Genomic DNA, 18,081 nt, shown 5'->3' with positions numbered 1-18,081 from the left:
CACACACACACACACACACACACACACACACACACAATAAACAAAACCCTGCACTTACATGTATAGAAATAGAGACAGCTCCAGAAGTATTGAAGTGTTTGATTAAAACATTATATAGATTCAAATTTCCACTAAATTAAGTGAAGAATCTAATTAAATATATTTTAATAATTTCTATACTTATATATCTCAAAGCACAGAAACTTTAAAAAAAAGTTTAAAATTAAATTATTATTTATCTCTAACATCCAATGTATCTCTGATGAGCAAGCCTGTGGCGAAGGTGGCAAGAAAAACTCCCTGAGATGAACCCTTGAGAGGAACCAGTCTCAGAACCCATCCTCATTTGCATGACACTATACACTGAATGATGTAAATGTAAATAATGTCCTTTCTACAACAGTTTATAGCCGAGTGGTATTGTGCAACCAAGACCGCCTGAGGAACTAATAGGTCAGGGTACATTTTTTTTTTTACATTTACATTTTCATCAACAAAATTATTTTCTTTTTATATACTGCAAGCGTGTTATGGAATATTAAGAGTGCACTACAAGAGCTGTTTAGGTCTGCAGCTCAGCTCTGACACTGATCTACATGCAGCAATAGACAACCGGAAGCATTACATTCATCTGGATACTCACTACAAATTTATTCTACAATGTGTCACAATCCAGTGACCAGCGTACCACAAGGATGAACGACTGGCCATCGTCTCACTCTACACTACGTCAATGAGTGCTCGGCTTACACAGATACAGAGTGTAACCCTGAATAGTGTGTGAGAATGATTTTATCATCGATAGCAATATCATGATAAGTGTTGTTTAAACAGCCTTCTGTGCTTCTAACGAAAGTTAAAACCAGGCACTAGACAAAAAGCCAGTGTGTCAGAAACAAGTGTAAGATGGCTGGCTGTCAACGGGCATCATGCCAGAGCAGCAAATAAAAGATGACTTCCATCACTGCCATAATGAAGATATTGATGATGCATGAACTGAAATATTTTCAGCTGTCTGTTAAAAAAAGGTCACTTCAACAGAGAATTTGTTACAGAATGTGAAATCTTTCATCGTCTCTAAACCAGTTTTCAACACCATGTATATATTTAACAAGGCAGGACTTTCAGGAGCAAAAGGGTGTGAAGCATTTAAAACACAACATTTTAAATATTACAATATTAATATTAATTATCAAATACCAAATATATATATATATTTGAATTTGCTTGACAATCTCGTCATCATAAACAGAGATTTTATTTCATGATGTTGTCTGTCAGATGTGAGATGCCAGTGTATTGGTCTGTAACAAGAATTTTTTATATCAAGAATAAAGAACAGTGAGCAGGAACTTTTCTGCCAGCTCTGAAACTGATTTACACGTTCAAGCCCATGGGCTGGAATTCTGGGAACTATTTGTGCCTTTGGTTAGGGTTCTAAATCTTGGCTTACTTAAACACTGGACTTATCCTTTATTTAGTGGATTAAGTTATTTGCTATCGCTTTTTCCCTCCTTCTTGTTTCAGGCCATAGGCATTTTTTAGTGAATGATCCAAAACCCACTTTTTAGTCTTTTGTATCAGAGGATGGAATTAAGAGAATTAGAGATTACTGTAGGTGAAAAAGCATAAAGAAAAAGAAAAGCAGACAGGGGAGAGGAAATTAGAATGAGAGGAAATTGTGATTGAGATTCTGTTGGTGTGACAACACTACAGAGTCAGTACAGAAAGTGAAGCATATTAAAATGTTAAGTAATTAAAACTATAAACAAAAGAATGTAATATATCATAGTTATTAATCCATAAAAGAGATGAGCAGGTTTTCTGTATGCACATGATTACATGCCTCTGCAGTGCTTGTCTGTCTCTGCATGGGTTTCTTCAGGTTTCTCTAGTAAGTAGAATTGTTAGTCTAAATTGCCCCTAGTTTGAAAGAGTGTGTGGATGTGTGTGTGCATGGTGATCTGTGATGGACAGACATTCCAAGCAGAGTGTGCTCCTTCATCATGCCCAGTGTTCCTGGACTGTTCCTGGAGTGTTCCAGCTCACTGCTGCTGGGGATGCCTCCTCATAGACAGCCTTGAGACACATGAGACTGTTGTGGATAAAACCTCTAGTATGCTGTGGTGCCAGCTTTGAACTGTTGTTCCAGCAGTCAGGTTTGCAATTGGGTCTCCATTATTGAACATTCGATGGCTTTGGCAGGAAGGAATTAGTGTTAAAACTATAATGAATTTAGTAATTTTGCTGATTTATAGGTTTCTCAATTGCTCCTGGTTACAAAACTCCAATTGTCTACATGCAGTTTTAGAAAGTAAATTATATATAATCGCATGAGGTGTCACACACATAAGGATGGGTTCCCATTGGGGTCTGGTTCCTTTCCGGGCTTCTTCCCCACATCCTCCCAGAGAGATTTTCTTTGCCACAGATTTGCTCATAAGGGATGAATATAAATTAAAATTAAAAACTTTGTACTTTCTATTCAAGTTTTTTTTTTTAATAAAGTCACTTTGAGACATTGTCCATTGTTAAAACCAGTATACAAATAAAATTGAGTTAAACCTAAAAATCCATACCAGACAGCTAATCTGTAATATCAGATTAAATCACAATCCACAGACCAAAACCATTACACTAGTCACCATGATGAAGTCTCGTACTGAAATGAAAAACAAAAAAAATGCATACACTATTAGTCTGTGCTCAGCTAACTCAGCGGTAGCTGTACATAAATTAAGACTGTGGCTTTCATCTTTAATGCCAGTTGACTGCTTTCAGAAACATTTAAGGGTGAATCCTCAAAGCAACAAGTTCTTCTCAGACTGTGTCTATGAAAGGAGAGCGACGTGCTAAACAGACCTATTTATCTGGGAACATTTATGGATGTGGAGCTGTGCATTTCTTATGATACAGGCTGTAATAACAGCAATACGAACAAATGTCTTCAGAGCAAAGAGCTAATACAAACGGATGAACTACTTTCGAGTGGCTGTAACATGCCACTTCTGCATGCAGCGTCTTTGAAGTGAAGAACAAGCACCGTATTGACACTGATCACTGAAAACAATGTAACTGTTCATTTCCATTTTTACACATATTACATGCCCAAACACACTCACTCACGTGCTTTCTCGTGCTCTCTCTGTCCAAAACTCACACAAACACAAACAAACACACACACACAGCTTGGTTAAGCCAAACCTTATGTTAGTGTATTAATACGATAGCAGTGTGATTTACAGCAGATCCTTCATGCAGTTCAAAAGCAACTGTTATACTATTTTACAGTTACTGCATGAAATGTGACTGTATTCATAACAAAACACACCCACTCACTCACACACACACACACACACACACACACACACACACACACACACACACACACACACACACACACACACACACACACACACACACACACAAAACATTATCCTCACACTACATACTAACACCTGTATTATTACATGGAAACCTAATATAATGTCATCAGAAAAAAATGTTTCCTGTTATAAAGCAGAGAAAGGTTTACATCACATTATAATCTTCTTGAACCACACACAGAGACCAAAATCAAAAACAGACACATACACACAGTCTTTTTGTGCGACTCTATAGGGTGTCGTAACACAATGTAATATATTTAGCACAGTGAATAAAAAAAAACTGGAGCAATAGTAATCTACTTATACACATTTATGGGGCTATGTAGTGAAAATGACATCATTCATTCATCTCCAGTAAGCGCTTTATCCTGGTCAGGGTTGAGGTGGAGCCATAGCCTACAGCAGAGGAACACTGGGTGTTAGTAGACACTGACAGCAATGCCAGTCCTTCAGGGTACCATGTACACACTCAATCACACACTCATTCAGATTTAGAGCAATTCCATATAGTCAATCCAACTTGATGTTTTGGGCAAGGAAGGAAACCTACATGACCACAGGCATAACACGTGAACCTTATCAAAATTACATCTCTTTTTCAAATCCTGTAAAAACTATGACACACTAATGTATCTACAAAGAGGAGAGGGCTGGAAAACAGTCCCACTTTCAGGGAGGTCATATAAAAGATAATTGGTCAGTGTTTCATTTATTATTTTTTTTATATCTAGATTTTAAATTATTCCATCTGTCACACTCTTGAGCATGTACTATAAACTAATCACAGAATATTCCACAATGTATCTCATTTGCAACTCACTCGAAATAATCACAGATAATGACATTAAGGATGGAGGAGAATCAGCTCATTTGGACAGGATTTGTGTTGGCAGAAAAAGGGACTTTTTTCTCATGTGTTCACTGATTTTCATGTTTGTTTTTATGTTTTTCAAGCTTGCAATATCAATCCCCTTTACAGGTATTTTCCGTAGCACAGGCATAGTAAAGGTGCATGTAAATTTATTTCATTGAGAGAAAGAGAGAGGTGGGATCTAGGGAGCTGTAAAAGCGAGTTATTGCTCTCTGACGCAGCTGTAGGATTGGGCTACGTCTGATAATTAGAACAGGACTTCAGCCACTGCCTAATTATGAGAATTATTTGCAGCTGAGATACAAGAGGAGATGGCAAATACGGCACTCTGACCTAATCTGGAATATGAAACTTAGCTCTTATTTGATTACAAGCAAAGTGCTTCTGAGGTTCTAAACTACAAGACAAGTGCTGGGGTCTCTATAAAAGCATGAGAATGCCAACTTGGGTTTGGATGTGCAGCGAAGTGTGTGTGGCACCCTACTGTGAACACATGCACACAGCTTTTCTCCTTATAGTGTTTTTGGCTTCTTAGCTCTTTCTCCCTCACACACAAACACACACACACACACACACACGCACACACACACACACACACACACACACACACACACACACACCGAAACACACACACTTTACAGGCCAGCAGTGAGTGAATGAGTGTGATGGTAGTTGATTAAAGCGCAGTACAACATGTGGTCGTTTATGTGCTGTCTGTGTGTCTCTGCAGGGACTATAATGTCGAAACGGCCGGATCCGCCAAGATTCGTAAACCCAGTGGAAACATCGGCATCTTCACCTGGGGTCCATGCTGAGACGTAAAGGACTGGGTTACGAGCAGGTTGCTCTCCAGAACCACTAAATAAATCCTCGCTGTGACCTTTAACAGGCTGATGGTGGATGGCTCTCAGCATGGGAGCACTGGGTTTTATCAGTGTCTTTATTAGCAAAAGGAAACAAGGCATCATCTAATATGGGCTTGTATGCTGTGTGGAGCGAAACGCACCGACACAAACACACAGATATCATGATGGTGAAATGAAAAAGAAAGAAAAAATTTGCCAAACGTCAAATCTTTTTAAGATTTGCAAACATTCAGTAATCGGCATGTCTGGTTGAACTGACAAAAACTGAACTGACAAAAATGAACTGACAAAACTGACAAAAATAAGTACTTCATGTAGTGTAGTCATGTGTATGTATCTTATGTATGTAGTCATGTGTATGTATCTTATTAAGACTAGTTCATGTAGTCTATTGTACCACTAACACAGACACACTGATAACAATTATATCAACAACACAGATAGGTGAAGCGACAACAGCAGTGGTTTTCTCTGTGATTACTCACATAATAAACCAACCAAAAAGGGAAAAAGGGAGAAATTCTCTGATGGAGGAAGGATGAGAAGGGCTGAAACATTATATTCAATGATCAAAAATTCATTAATAGAGAGTGATAAACAAACCCAGGTGGCAAGTAATATCATAAATATCAACCAAGCATGCAGAAAAAGATAAATAAACTTCAGAGGAACTTCACCTGTGCACAATTAACCTATGATTACATAAAAAACACTGCTATTAATTGTAAAGGATTGTAAGTTCACAGTCGAAATGGCTTATCAGTACAATATTATTCCACATGAGCCTCTGTCTCGACACCTGATGGAACAGAAAAATACTGATTAATTGGGTCTGTTCTGTTCTGTTGACTTTTTCTTTTCTATTTTTTTTATTAGGTCATTAAAAAAAGTCAAACTTTGACCATGTTCTGATGAACAGAGTCAGTGCTGTTTTCTGTTTTGACAACGGAATGATATGATTATCACAGACATTTCTGATTACAAACTGAATCCAATGTCCATTTCTCTAGAGCATGTGACCGTCCAAAAACATGTTATTTATTCTGTGACAGTAGAAAGCAGACTCTTAAGCAGACTTCTAGATAATGTTAGTAATATATATATATATATATATATATATATATATATATATATATATATATATATATATATATATATATATATATATATATAATACTAATAATAAAATATATTTTATTTCATATTTAGTGATGTCCGGTTAATTTTTCCTAAATGCAACACATTTGTTCTTTTATTATCAAAAAGTTCCATATCTATAATCCACCCAGTCTTGGGTCTAAGACACTTGGGTTTAATGATATCTTTCTAGGAACAAAAGTATGTGAACACCTGACCATCGCTCTCATATGTGTGTGAACATCCCATTCCAGATTGATTCCCCTGTTGTTATAATAACCTCCACTCTTGTAGAGTGTGACTTTGAGGATTTCTGCTCATTCAGCCACAAGAGCATAAGTGAGGCCAGAAAAGGATGTTGGGAAAAGGGTCCTGCTGTGCAATCAGCATTCCACTTCATCTCAGGGGTGTTCAGTGTTGTGGAGGTCAGGGCTTTGTAATGCTCACACCTTCCTGGAGCTTGCGTTGTGCACAGGCGCATTGTCATTGTCATGCTGGAACAGGTATTGGTGCCTTAGTTCCAGTGAAAGGTAATTCTCTAATCCAGCAGAAAAAGACATTCATTTATACAAACAGCTACGTGCTTCTAAGTTTCTGGTAACAGTTTTGGGGAAGACCTGTATGTGTCTGATGGTCAGATACTTTTGGTCAAATAGTGTACATTTGGCAGTGCCTTCGATGTTTGTCTCCATTCTCTCTTCATTCTTTCTTTTCTGCCATTTAAAACCCTGATATTAGCATAGCCAGGTTTTGGATACAGCTAATGTGAGTACAATTATTATTCCCAACTCTCAACAGCTTAGAACCGATGAAAATGTCTGTGAAAAAAGGAAGCTCTGAAATACGGCTTTTGTTCTCACTGTGATCAGATCTATCAGATCTTCACTTATTACACAATTCCATGCACCTACAAGCTTTTGTAGAAATGACATTATTTACATTTAGATTATTTACTGTCCAGTGTCACCCAAATGAGGATGAGGTTCCCTTCTGAGCCTGGTTCCTCTCAAGGTTTCTTCCTCCTATCATCTCAGGGAGAATTTCCTTCACCGTCGCTGCAGGCTTGTTCATTAGGGATAGATGTTAGAGATAAATAATAATTTAATTTTAAACTTTACATTTTTTAGTCTGTATCTATGCTTCTGTAACGCTGCTTTGAGGCAATTTCTATTGCTGAAAGTGCTATACAAATAAACTGAATGAAATTGAATCTTAAATTAAAAGGTCCATACACAATGATTTTTTTTGATACAGTGGAATATCTGACAATCCTTTGAATAGAAATTTGTTGTTGTTGTTGTTCTTGAAAACTAGACGAATGAGTAAAATCAACACAGATTTATCTGAGTTATGTAATAATTGCAGTTATGTATACTTTGAGCATTAAAGTCAATCAGTAATCAGAATCATATTTTAATCCCACTTGTTTATTAACATATAATAACCATGACGCTGAAATCAATTTGAATAACACTGTGTCTTCTTTTCCCCCAAGAAAGGTATGAAAACATCTGAAATAGTGTCTGTTTATATATGGGGAGATTGTGTTTAAACCCTTTCACGGTTAAATGTTTAGCACTAGTACGGTCTGCTGAGATCAATGTGTCATATTAAAGTAGCTCAAGTCTCCTCAAGTGGAGAGAGAAGGTATTTTATTTCCTTTTTTGTACATGACCATGACCTTATACAGCATTGCACTGAGCACCTGAGTGTCTCAAAGCACTTTAACAGAAAGGCTGTGAGAAAACACACACACACACGTGCACACACACACGTGCGCACACACACACACACACACACACACACACACACACACACACACACACACACACACACACACACACACAAGCATATAAGGGCCTGGATATTGCTCTGTGACCAAAAGAAGTCAGAGGCCATGTACACTGGCAAAGGAGAAACCAACAGATGTGTGTATATGCATGCACATGTATCGTCGCCTTGGTTCTCAAGGGCTCAGGTCTGACTGCGTTTCTTTGTCTCACTTTCAAAACAGAAAAGGGCCCTGAGGTGATTAAATGCCAGTCTAGCCACAACAATCCCATGCATCACATCAACACTGATTACTCTATGCCCATTTAGGATGGAGCATCTTTTCAAGCATCTATTAAGAACATTTAAGCATCTTTTTTTTTCTCTTTACACACTTCATAAGACACTTCATAGAGTTACTATAGGCCTAATGTGTGTCTAGCAGATTTGTCTTAAAATTAGTGATCTTTCAATTCACACTCTTATAGCCAGCTTTCACCTATCCTACAACAGCATGTTGCTTCCTCAAATACACATGAATCTAACTAACCACAGCTTTCCAAACTGCTGCTCATGCCATGTCACAGTGCAGCATAACTGACTGAGAGGAAAACACTGTATACCTTCTACTGCATGCATGCTGTTACACACAAGCATTATTGGCTAGGTTCACAGGTCAAACTGTTTCGGTTACCAACAAATCGGAACAAATCACTTTGAATCTGGTAGTGATAGAAATTTTAGCAAATATCTAAACCTAAAAATTAATCAACTCAATAATGATTTGAGGGTGAAAGAGCTTCTGAAATTCAGACTTTAAAGCACTGCTGATTTATTGCTGAAATACAAATGCAAAATTGTTCAACACAAGACTGTGCACTCTATCTATCGCAGTATACATGGGGAAGATTGTTACATCTAATCAAAATGGCTGCAATAAAAGAACAATGCAATAAAAAAACTAGCCCGTTTGAATTTCAAACATGTATTAAAAAGAAACCATATTTCAGGAAGTAAATTATTCTAAAAGGTAAAAGGCAATTTTATGTCAAACAAAATAGATGTGGGAAAACAATGTGCCATTTTCAGTGGGGTGGGGTGGGGTGGGGTGTGGTGGGGGGGATTTGCATAGCCTCTCTAAAAGAGCAATAAGTGGAGCATGTGTCTTAATATATCAGAGGTTTTCCTATAGCAGAGCGAGAAACAGAGAATGAGTGTAGAGAATAGTGGCAACACCAAGCGTTCTCTGGAGGCAACAAGGCCCCTCCATCACATCTTATCATCTCTTTTCTCCTTTTTATAACAGGAAAAGTCACAGATATAATTGATATGAGATTTAGGGGGTATATTTCAGTGTAATTAGAGTCTTGATAATTGGGCTAATTAGATATAATTGTTATGTGAGTCTGAGTTTGATTAAAGCAGGTTTCCCCAAAACGAGCAAAAAAAGGGGAAATATTTAGTTGGCAGGCTAACAATGCAGCGGATGCACATGCAGGCAGATTAATTAAAGAACAAACACATGTGAAGAAGGGACAGGCATCAGCTCCCATTCACACCCACCCACACATACAGGCCCAAGCAACCGACAGACTGACAAACACCCAGACACACACTGTATCTGGGCTTGTGAGCATCATAATCCCAACACATTATGCATATTGAAGCACTTATGCCTCAAAATGACATGGGCATATTTGTTATTTAAAAAAAAACAACAACAAAAAAACAAACAAAAAAAAACCATATTACATATATTGAAGCATTATTTATTTATTATTTATACCTCAAATTGACATGGGCATATTTATTATATTAAAAAACAAACAAACAAATATATATATATATATATATATATATATATATATATATATATATATATATATATATATATATATATATATATATAAAACAATAAAAAAAAATCATTCTTGGACACCTGCATACATAATACAACATGCTTCTGTCTGTTCCCAGAGAGAAAGCCTTAAGCATGATTAACAAACGAGCAGAAATGAACACCAAGAAGAAGTAAAACACCAGCTGAAAAAAAATTAGCAACTGAGGAGCCAGTAAAAGTGCTGGACCTCCACTTGGCTCCTGTGCTTTTTTTAGCTACTTCTGTGATGAAGGTAGCTAAGTCCTCTCTCTCTCTCTCTCTCTCTGTCTCTCTGTCTCTCTCGCTCTCATCCACACAGGCACACAATACACAACACACCCAGTAAGCAAGGTGTAAGGTCATAATGAGACTTTCATCTTCTCTTCAAACAGATATCAACTGTACCGGCGTGGCCCGTAACATCATTCCTGCCATGTTTTTTCTTCTCTCTTTTTCTCTTTTCATTTCTCTCTTCATTGAATACAATGTCAATACTTGCACTTCAGTGCACTGTGTTTGTTCTTTGAAATTGTAATTTATGGTTTACGGATATTAGCCCAGCTTGGATGATTCGGGAAAGTCGCGTATGAGGTTAGCAAACAACAGCTCACTTTTTGATATGTAAATCTGAGTGAGGATAAAAATGAGGAGGAGGATAATGAAGCTCAAAGCTAGAGTGAGTGAGAAAGAGAAAGAACCGCCTCTGCCCCGTATAGATAAACTTCAAATATAAAGCGGTATTCATGTGATCCTCTCTTGGAGCAATAGACAGTGTTCAATGTCTTTTAAGATAATGCCAGGAGCTTTCACTAACTGCTACATGGTGTTAAGGACAGGTTTGGGATGTGGGAGGATACAGAGGTTAAAAAAATAATGGAATGTGTTAGCTTTGTGGTTTGATTAAAACGGTATTTATTTAATTATTAATTTCAAGCCTTATAAGAATTAATTGATATAAAATGAACATTTTTCATGTCAAGTATCTACACGGTCGACACTGCTTCTTTAAACTATGTATTTAAAGAATATTGTGCAGGTTAGTTAAATGTTTATGTTTAACTTTTTACATTTTCTTTATCATGCAAACTGAAAAATGACTCCTTAACATGTTTTGTGCAGCTTTAATAAGCAGCGTGTAGAACTTTTTTCACATTCACTGTGGGGTCTCTTGTAATTCTCTAGATGGCAGTAATATGCCTCAGTCATCAGAATATAGAAGCAAAAATCAGCAAAACCTTCCTTCACTGACACTTTCACATCCGTACTTTCTTTTTGTAGTTGCTTTCAGAAGACATTCAGAGCTGTGAGTTCTTTACAGCATTTTCCTTCTGTGCTCTATGTGTGGCCTGCACCTCTAATCATTTTATTTACTTTCAAGAGCTGCAACTGTAGAGTCTCTCATCATGTTTTAATTCCAGTCCAGCAGCAACAAATTACCAATCCTCTGAAATGAGGAAAGTTTTAAATCCTAGGGAGCAAAAACCCTCAACATTTTTCCTTCAAGAAAAAGGCATAATGCTTGACTATAGGATTCGAAATGAATATAAACATACCTGGATTCCCCCATTTTATCCCCATGGACTAATCATGGGCAAACCACTTCCACGTGTTTTTTTTTTTTTACTGACAATGTAGAAAGCAGTTTCACAAAATGCAATTTGACCAGGGCCATTTATGAGATTTGTTTGGTTATGTGACTTGTCTTGGTGAGTTTCCGCTCCTGTTTTCTCATTAATATCAAATGCTGAGAGACACAATAAAAAGGAGAAAACATTTATCCAGGAAGCCTTCTTCTGCACTCTGCATCACCAGAGAAAAAGCAATTATCCACACTGGGAGGTTTTATGTGTTGTCAGTGTCAGTATTACCCAGGTTTCCTCAATAAAAACAAACACTGGCACTGACAGAAAAGAAACATTCACATCATTGATCTAAAGGAATGAAATGAACTTGAGCAGGTAACTGCATGCAGATATGCACACTCACAGTGTTCAGGGGATCCTGAGGTGCAAACTAAGAGACTGGAGCTTAAAAATATGCTAACAGCTTTAACGCTTCTGTTAGAGACATTCTATATCTAGCTATTACCCTTATTACTCCAGGGCAAGAAAACTGCCTCTCTATATATATACAGTATATATACACACATGCACTCTATCTCTCTCTCTCTCTCTCTCTCTCTCTCTCTCTCTCTCTCTCTCTCTCTCACGCACACACACACACACACACACACACACTCACTGTATGGAGAAGGAGAAGTGTTGAAGTTCTTCTGTGATGATACTCTCTCGCCGTACCTCTCTCTCTCCCTCACAGCAACTTTGGCTGGTTATCTTGTGGAATGGCTGGTTCTGTTTGCCACCCTAATTGGACACACACACACACACACACACACACACACACACACACACACACACACACACACACACACACACACACACACACACACACACACACACACGTCAGCCATAATCAGAGTGAATTTTACCCCAGAGAGATGCAATGACAGTTTGCCTTGCCTTTATCCCATAAACATTCCCACCAGGACTGAATGACATTCAGATTACACACGTCTAATCAAAGTTTATGTGAGAACCAGATGAAGGCAGAAAGGGAAGAAAAAGTAGGGTTTTTTTTTGTTTTTTTCATTAAAAATGCAGACATGAAAGACATTTTTAAAGTTCCTGATACACAGGTCTTCTCTTCCTTCTGACATTATTGAGAATTATTATTCAGCAACTTGCTAACAGTTTAGATAGAACAGTGTTGTATCATCCGGTGGAAAGTGCCTCTGGCTGAGCTTAGGCCTGCCTCTGTGATAGTGGAGCCACCACATGACTCTTAATGCTAATGAGACTCACACATTATATAGATGCTATTTATGGATTAAGAACACAGCAAACATACATGTGTGCTGAGTGAGCAGAGGTGAAAAAAAATTAAAAAGACAGGAAAATGACTAGATGAAGATGAACCTGACAAGACATTTCTTGAAATTAAAGATAAATAAATATAAAGGTATAAGTGCAGGTATAATTTTATTATATATTATATATATTTTATATATATATTTAAAATTCTCTAGATTATAAAAAAAATAAAAATACTGAAAAATAGAATTGTGTTCTGCCTCAGGGATAACCAGCAGCGTGGTGAAAATACATTTTAATTAGGCAGCAGTGCAGGACCACGGGTGAGAAGCTGATCCTGTGGCCTCCAGGTTCAGGCAGGTTTTAGATCAGATCACTTCATCATTAGACAACTGGCTGAAACTAGCTGACATTTGAGGGAATCTGAAAACAACTGCAGCCCTGAGCAGAAAAGCTGAGCAGGAAAAAATGAGAGAGAGAGAGGGAGAGAGAGAGAGAGAGAGAAAGAGAGAGAGAGAGAGAGATAGAAGAGAGAGAGAGAGAGAGAGAGAGAGAGAGAGAGAGAGAGAGAGAGAGACGCATTGCACTACATGGTTTATTATGGAATATTTTTAAAAAAGCTAATTGTTTAACTGCTTCAAAAATAAATGAACAAATATTATACAAAATATAAGTTTCTAGAGAAACAGAACATTATCCTGCTAAGACGTGTCAGATGTGTTAAGATGTAGGATGTTAAATACAGTTGATACACGGTTTAGATCTATTTTGAACAATTTTATGAGCAACAAATTTTGTGTGCACTAATTTCTGTGCAAAACTTTTTTTTTTAATTTTTATTATTTTTTAAATTGACAAAACTCAAACACCAGCCCTGCAGACGTAGCACGAGGAGGGAAGACAGTGTATGTCTGTGATGTCTGAGACATCCGTAGCAGGTCAGCAAGAAAATGTCACTCTGCAATTATCACTTCAAAAGCAGGCCAAGCGGTGTAGGCACTTTGATTTATTTAGTTTAAGAAGAGTGCAGCGCAGGAGACGCGTGAGCACCGAGAGTCAGTCACTGCTGAGCACACAGAAACGCTGCTGTTTTGGCTTGTCGAGCACATTGCGGCCTGCTTTGAACACTCTGCTAATGTCTGCTGGTGTGAAATGTATTTTGACAAACGTCAGATATAAAGAGGAGAGAGGTAGAGCGGTGAGGGCGCGGGTGCTCATGTGCAACACACACCTTGGCTTGCGTTCCAGGTTTAGTTTTCTCTGACGTCGGCTCTAAGACGGGGAGAAGTTCAGCTGGACTCTTACCTGCGAATAAAGAGAAAGAGCTTCAAGCAGATGATTCAAGATGAGGAGTCTTGCACCTGTGAAGAATTCATTATTTGTTAGGAATTAAATTGTTTCTCAAGTTTGAAAAGAATGACATCTTTTTTTTTTGGACTTAATAAAATAAAATGTTATTTAAATATGCTGTAAATCAACACCTCGGTTTTACAGAATACCACCCAAACTTGTGTATATAAGAAAGATTAAGTAGCGAGCTTGTATTCCTCCCTGTAGCTGTGCTCTAACTGATGTAACTCCAGCAAGACGCAGGTAAATGTGCTGCACTCGATTGTCTAGAGACTTCACACAGACAACAAAGACAGTGAGGCAAGATAAAGTGTGATGAAACTTTCCTGGCTTTCTCTCTCTCTCTCTCTCTCTCTCTCTCTCTCTCTCTCTCTCTCTCTCTCTCTCTCACACACACACACACACACACACACACACACACACACACACACACGCACACACACACACACACACACACTTTTTCCCACCATCGCTTCAATGCACACAATTAGACATGATGAAAAATCTGAAAAGAAATTAAATTTAGTTGTAATACATATCACCATTCTTTTTTCCTTTGGAAAATTACTTTTGAAATGTTTTCTCTCTCCATCTCTTCCTCTCTGTCTCTCCCTCCCCCCCCCTTGTCTCTTTTTTCTTTTCTGCGTGTGTAATTTAAATGGTAAGCTGCCAGATGTGTGTCTCATGCTTGGAAGTGCAGGAGCTTTGCATTATTTAGCATATTAACATTCACAGAATTTAAAAAAGGGTTCCTGCATTGCCTGGAGGTTCCAATTAAGTAAACCTTAGCTTGATACATGTAAAAAATTTCACCATGAGAAACTTTTTTCATTGCTTTTTTTCCCCCTCTTTCCCTCTCTTCCTGTCCCATCTATATAATAAATATGGAAACTTCCCAGATGATATAATTTTTCTCTTGCTGCAGGATTAAATATATCAGTAATAATAACTTTTAAACATAGGCTACATATCAGGAAAGGTTCTGAAGGCTAAAAGGGGGTTTAATAGCAGTCGTTCTCAGCCTCGCAGGGGAGCAGACACGTCTTCTTTCCCATTTTGGAAACTGACAGATCTGATTGAATTTGAGCCCAGATGTAGTTTTTAATTACCATTGCTGGTAAACACTCAAGCTGCCTAGAGTTACAAGGTAATAGTGTTAAATCTGTCCTATCTTAAAGGCAAGGAGATGTGTTTATTGTATTATAGTGATTTCATAATCATTTCTGCTGTTGTAGGATTTGACTGTCATACTTGAGCTATCCTCACTCCAACTGGTGACACACCCGATGCGTGTAGAAAATCTTCCACTGTGTTAGCTAGAAATAAAGGATAAATAAATTCGCTGTTTGCCGAGGCAGCATGTCTTTGCCCAGGTAACCTTTTTTAATCTCCAATTTCGCCATGCAACAGTATACAGTAAAGTGCAAAATGTTTCATAATAATTTCTACACAGTTGCGTCTACCAGTTCATTCCTTTCTAAAACAACATCCAGTTTATTGCAAAATGATAATTAGCTCAGACAACACAGACACTGGTATAACTTCATTATGTAAGTCAGATTAATGGCTAGAACATACAACACAGAGAGAAACTGGCAATTTAATACGTGTATGTTATGTACTCACAGCTATTTTTTTTTTTATGCAAAATGTCCGGTTTATGGTTTGTCATGACATCATTTTGAAAAAGAATATGAAAATCCCAACTTAGATAGCATCTGCGTTAGCAAGGAAACTAGCATTGGAATAATAAAAGCAGACTGTTCAGTAATATAACTAGCAAATAGACCTGCGACAGAATGGAAATGAAGCTTGCGTAAAACAGTGGCTCAGAGATGTAATAAAATCGTTTGTAGTTTCCTGTTTCTGTCCAACAGTCCATCCTCCTAACAGCTGACAGAATCAAAAGCCTGGCCTACACCTCTTTTCTCTGCCCAGAGACTATAACCCTGTCAGCAGTGTCTTCAACCAGCGCTGCAGTATTGCCTTTAATTACACTTACTTCTGCCTGATGCTCACATGCTGTTTCACAAGAATTAGCACAGCGCTGACAGCTATAGGTTACGTCCATGAACTTGGAGCAGTGCAGTCACAACCCTTGGTCTCCGGGGTCCGACAATAGTTCCTTGTTATCCATAGCTTTCCCACTGCTATGTGCGTGTGTGTTTGGTGAGCAAGGCCTCAGGCTGGTAGGAAGGTAGGAAGAGGTAGGAAGAGACGACTGAGACCTCATCACTCACCCAGGCTCTGGATTGCCCCTTCGCTTGTTTTAGGATTTGCAGCAAATCGAAGGTCAAGGAATTGCTGATTTCCCGAGAGCAGCGGCCTTCATTCGAATTACAGCCTGATAAGTGACCTGTGCTATTGGAATAGTCTGCAAATGATCAAGTCTAGGGTTGGATTTAATTAGTTTTAGCATTTTGATAATAATCATAAAATATTACTGTTTGAGTTGTGCGTTTGTTTGTTTATATTTAACTTCATCGCTATGCACTTTATTGAAAAATGAAATCTAAGACAAGCTGTTTCAGATTTTTTTCCCAAACATTGGCTAATACAGTAATCAACATTACCTTAAATCACAGAGACCAAGTTAACATAGAATCGAGTCACTTTTGAATTTTTGCATGTTTGGGTTTTTTTTTTTTTTTTTCTGTTCTTGTAAACATTTCTATTCATTTACATAAATAGCTTTAGCTTTAAGCAGAGAAGATGATTCTGTTCTAACTGCTAAATGTTAGCTGTGACCAGACAAGCTCGACCTTGGAAACCATCTTTCTTAGTAGTGTCTTCTAAATGTATTTATGTAAGAGCTTAAGAAGAAGTTTTCAGCAGCTCATTTATATAATACTGCATAGACCAATTTTATTACTCATTTGGATTCTACAAATTATAAATACAAATTCTGTGTAACTGAATGATTCCACTAACATGTCAGCTAACCCACTGTATCTGCAGCCAGATCTTATCTCATATATCCTGGAAAATAATCAAGATTTTCTGTTTGTTGTTGCAGTTTTTTTTTGTTTTTTTTTGTAAGCAAAACATTTTGTTATATATGTCTATTCTTTGATGTATCTTTGTATTCAAACCAAAAACAATTTTTTGGGCTTAAAATTTGCTAAAGACTGGATTAAAGCATCATTGTCTACTTTTAGCATTTTGGTAATCGATTCATATCCTGACTATAAATTGTGAAGAATCCTGAAAGTGCAAACCAAATAAGACCCGAGTAAAATCTGATGGACGTCTGTTGTGAATAGAATTGTCTCTGGGGAGTAGTTTGAGGCTGCCGGTTCACTCTGTGCTCCTGGACTTGATAAGATTTTCTCCATCTCCATCCAAAGGCAACGCAACTTGAACCAATCCATATGCAAATCATCCACTAATGTCAGCTTCATTTACCCCAGCAACACTCTGATGCCCCATGAGAGCCATCCTTTGATCCACCATTTCAATGAACCCAGAGTTCACTTTACCTGCACACCCTTCCTCATCCTACTGCACCTGCACCCCATTTTCACTCTCTTTCCCCTTTTGTCATCTGTTCTGTACTTTTATTTATTTCTATCTTTTGCCTGGGTGGAATAATGCCGAACATAAATCTTTGGCGTGGGGAGGAAGAGGAGGGGTCGACATTCTACCCCCACCGAGGGGGTGTTAGGAGCAGGGTGGGAGGTCAAAGTTCGTGGCGGAGAGGAAGTGACAAGCTGTGAAATGTAAAAGACCAATTTCTTCCACATGTTTCAGCACTCAGAGATCAGCGCTGAGCTGTCAGCCGACATCACGCTTAAAATGGGACAGGTTGCTACCCAGCAGACCTGTCACAACTCATTTGTAATTAAAAAGTCTGTGCGATGTTTAAAGCGAAACACCCCTGAAACTTTTTTCATACTCCAATCTGTTAAATAAAGATGAGTGGTGCCAAGAAAAAAAATTATTATTAGCT

The 18,081-nt window shown here is 37.9% G+C and overlaps 1 protein-coding gene across 4 annotated transcripts in view; it reads right to left on the bottom strand.

Moving 5' to 3' along the window:
• The window catches only part of ofcc1 (orofacial cleft 1 candidate 1), a 79,671-nt gene that overhangs the window by 29,910 nt on the left and 31,680 nt on the right, over positions 1 to 18,081 (bottom strand). For all 4 annotated transcript variants that reach the window (XR_003444240.2, XM_027169841.2, XM_027169860.2 and 1 more), the window contains 2 exons: positions 14,014 to 14,087; positions 12,154 to 12,275 (listed from right to left, as the gene is read on the bottom strand). Coding sequence is in view for 3 of the 4 variants with exons in the window: in XM_027169841.2 (XP_027025642.2) it covers positions 12,154 to 12,275; positions 14,014 to 14,087 (196 nt within the window). In the remaining variant the exon portion in view is untranslated. The remainder of the gene's footprint in view (positions 1 to 12,153; positions 12,276 to 14,013; positions 14,088 to 18,081) is intronic.

Source organism: Tachysurus fulvidraco, chromosome 25 (assembly GCF_022655615.1).
Source record: "Tachysurus fulvidraco isolate hzauxx_2018 chromosome 25, HZAU_PFXX_2.0, whole genome shotgun sequence".
Lineage (NCBI taxonomy): Eukaryota > Metazoa > Chordata > Actinopteri > Siluriformes > Bagridae > Tachysurus > Tachysurus fulvidraco.
This window is presented reverse-complemented; position numbering and strand designations above follow the sequence as displayed.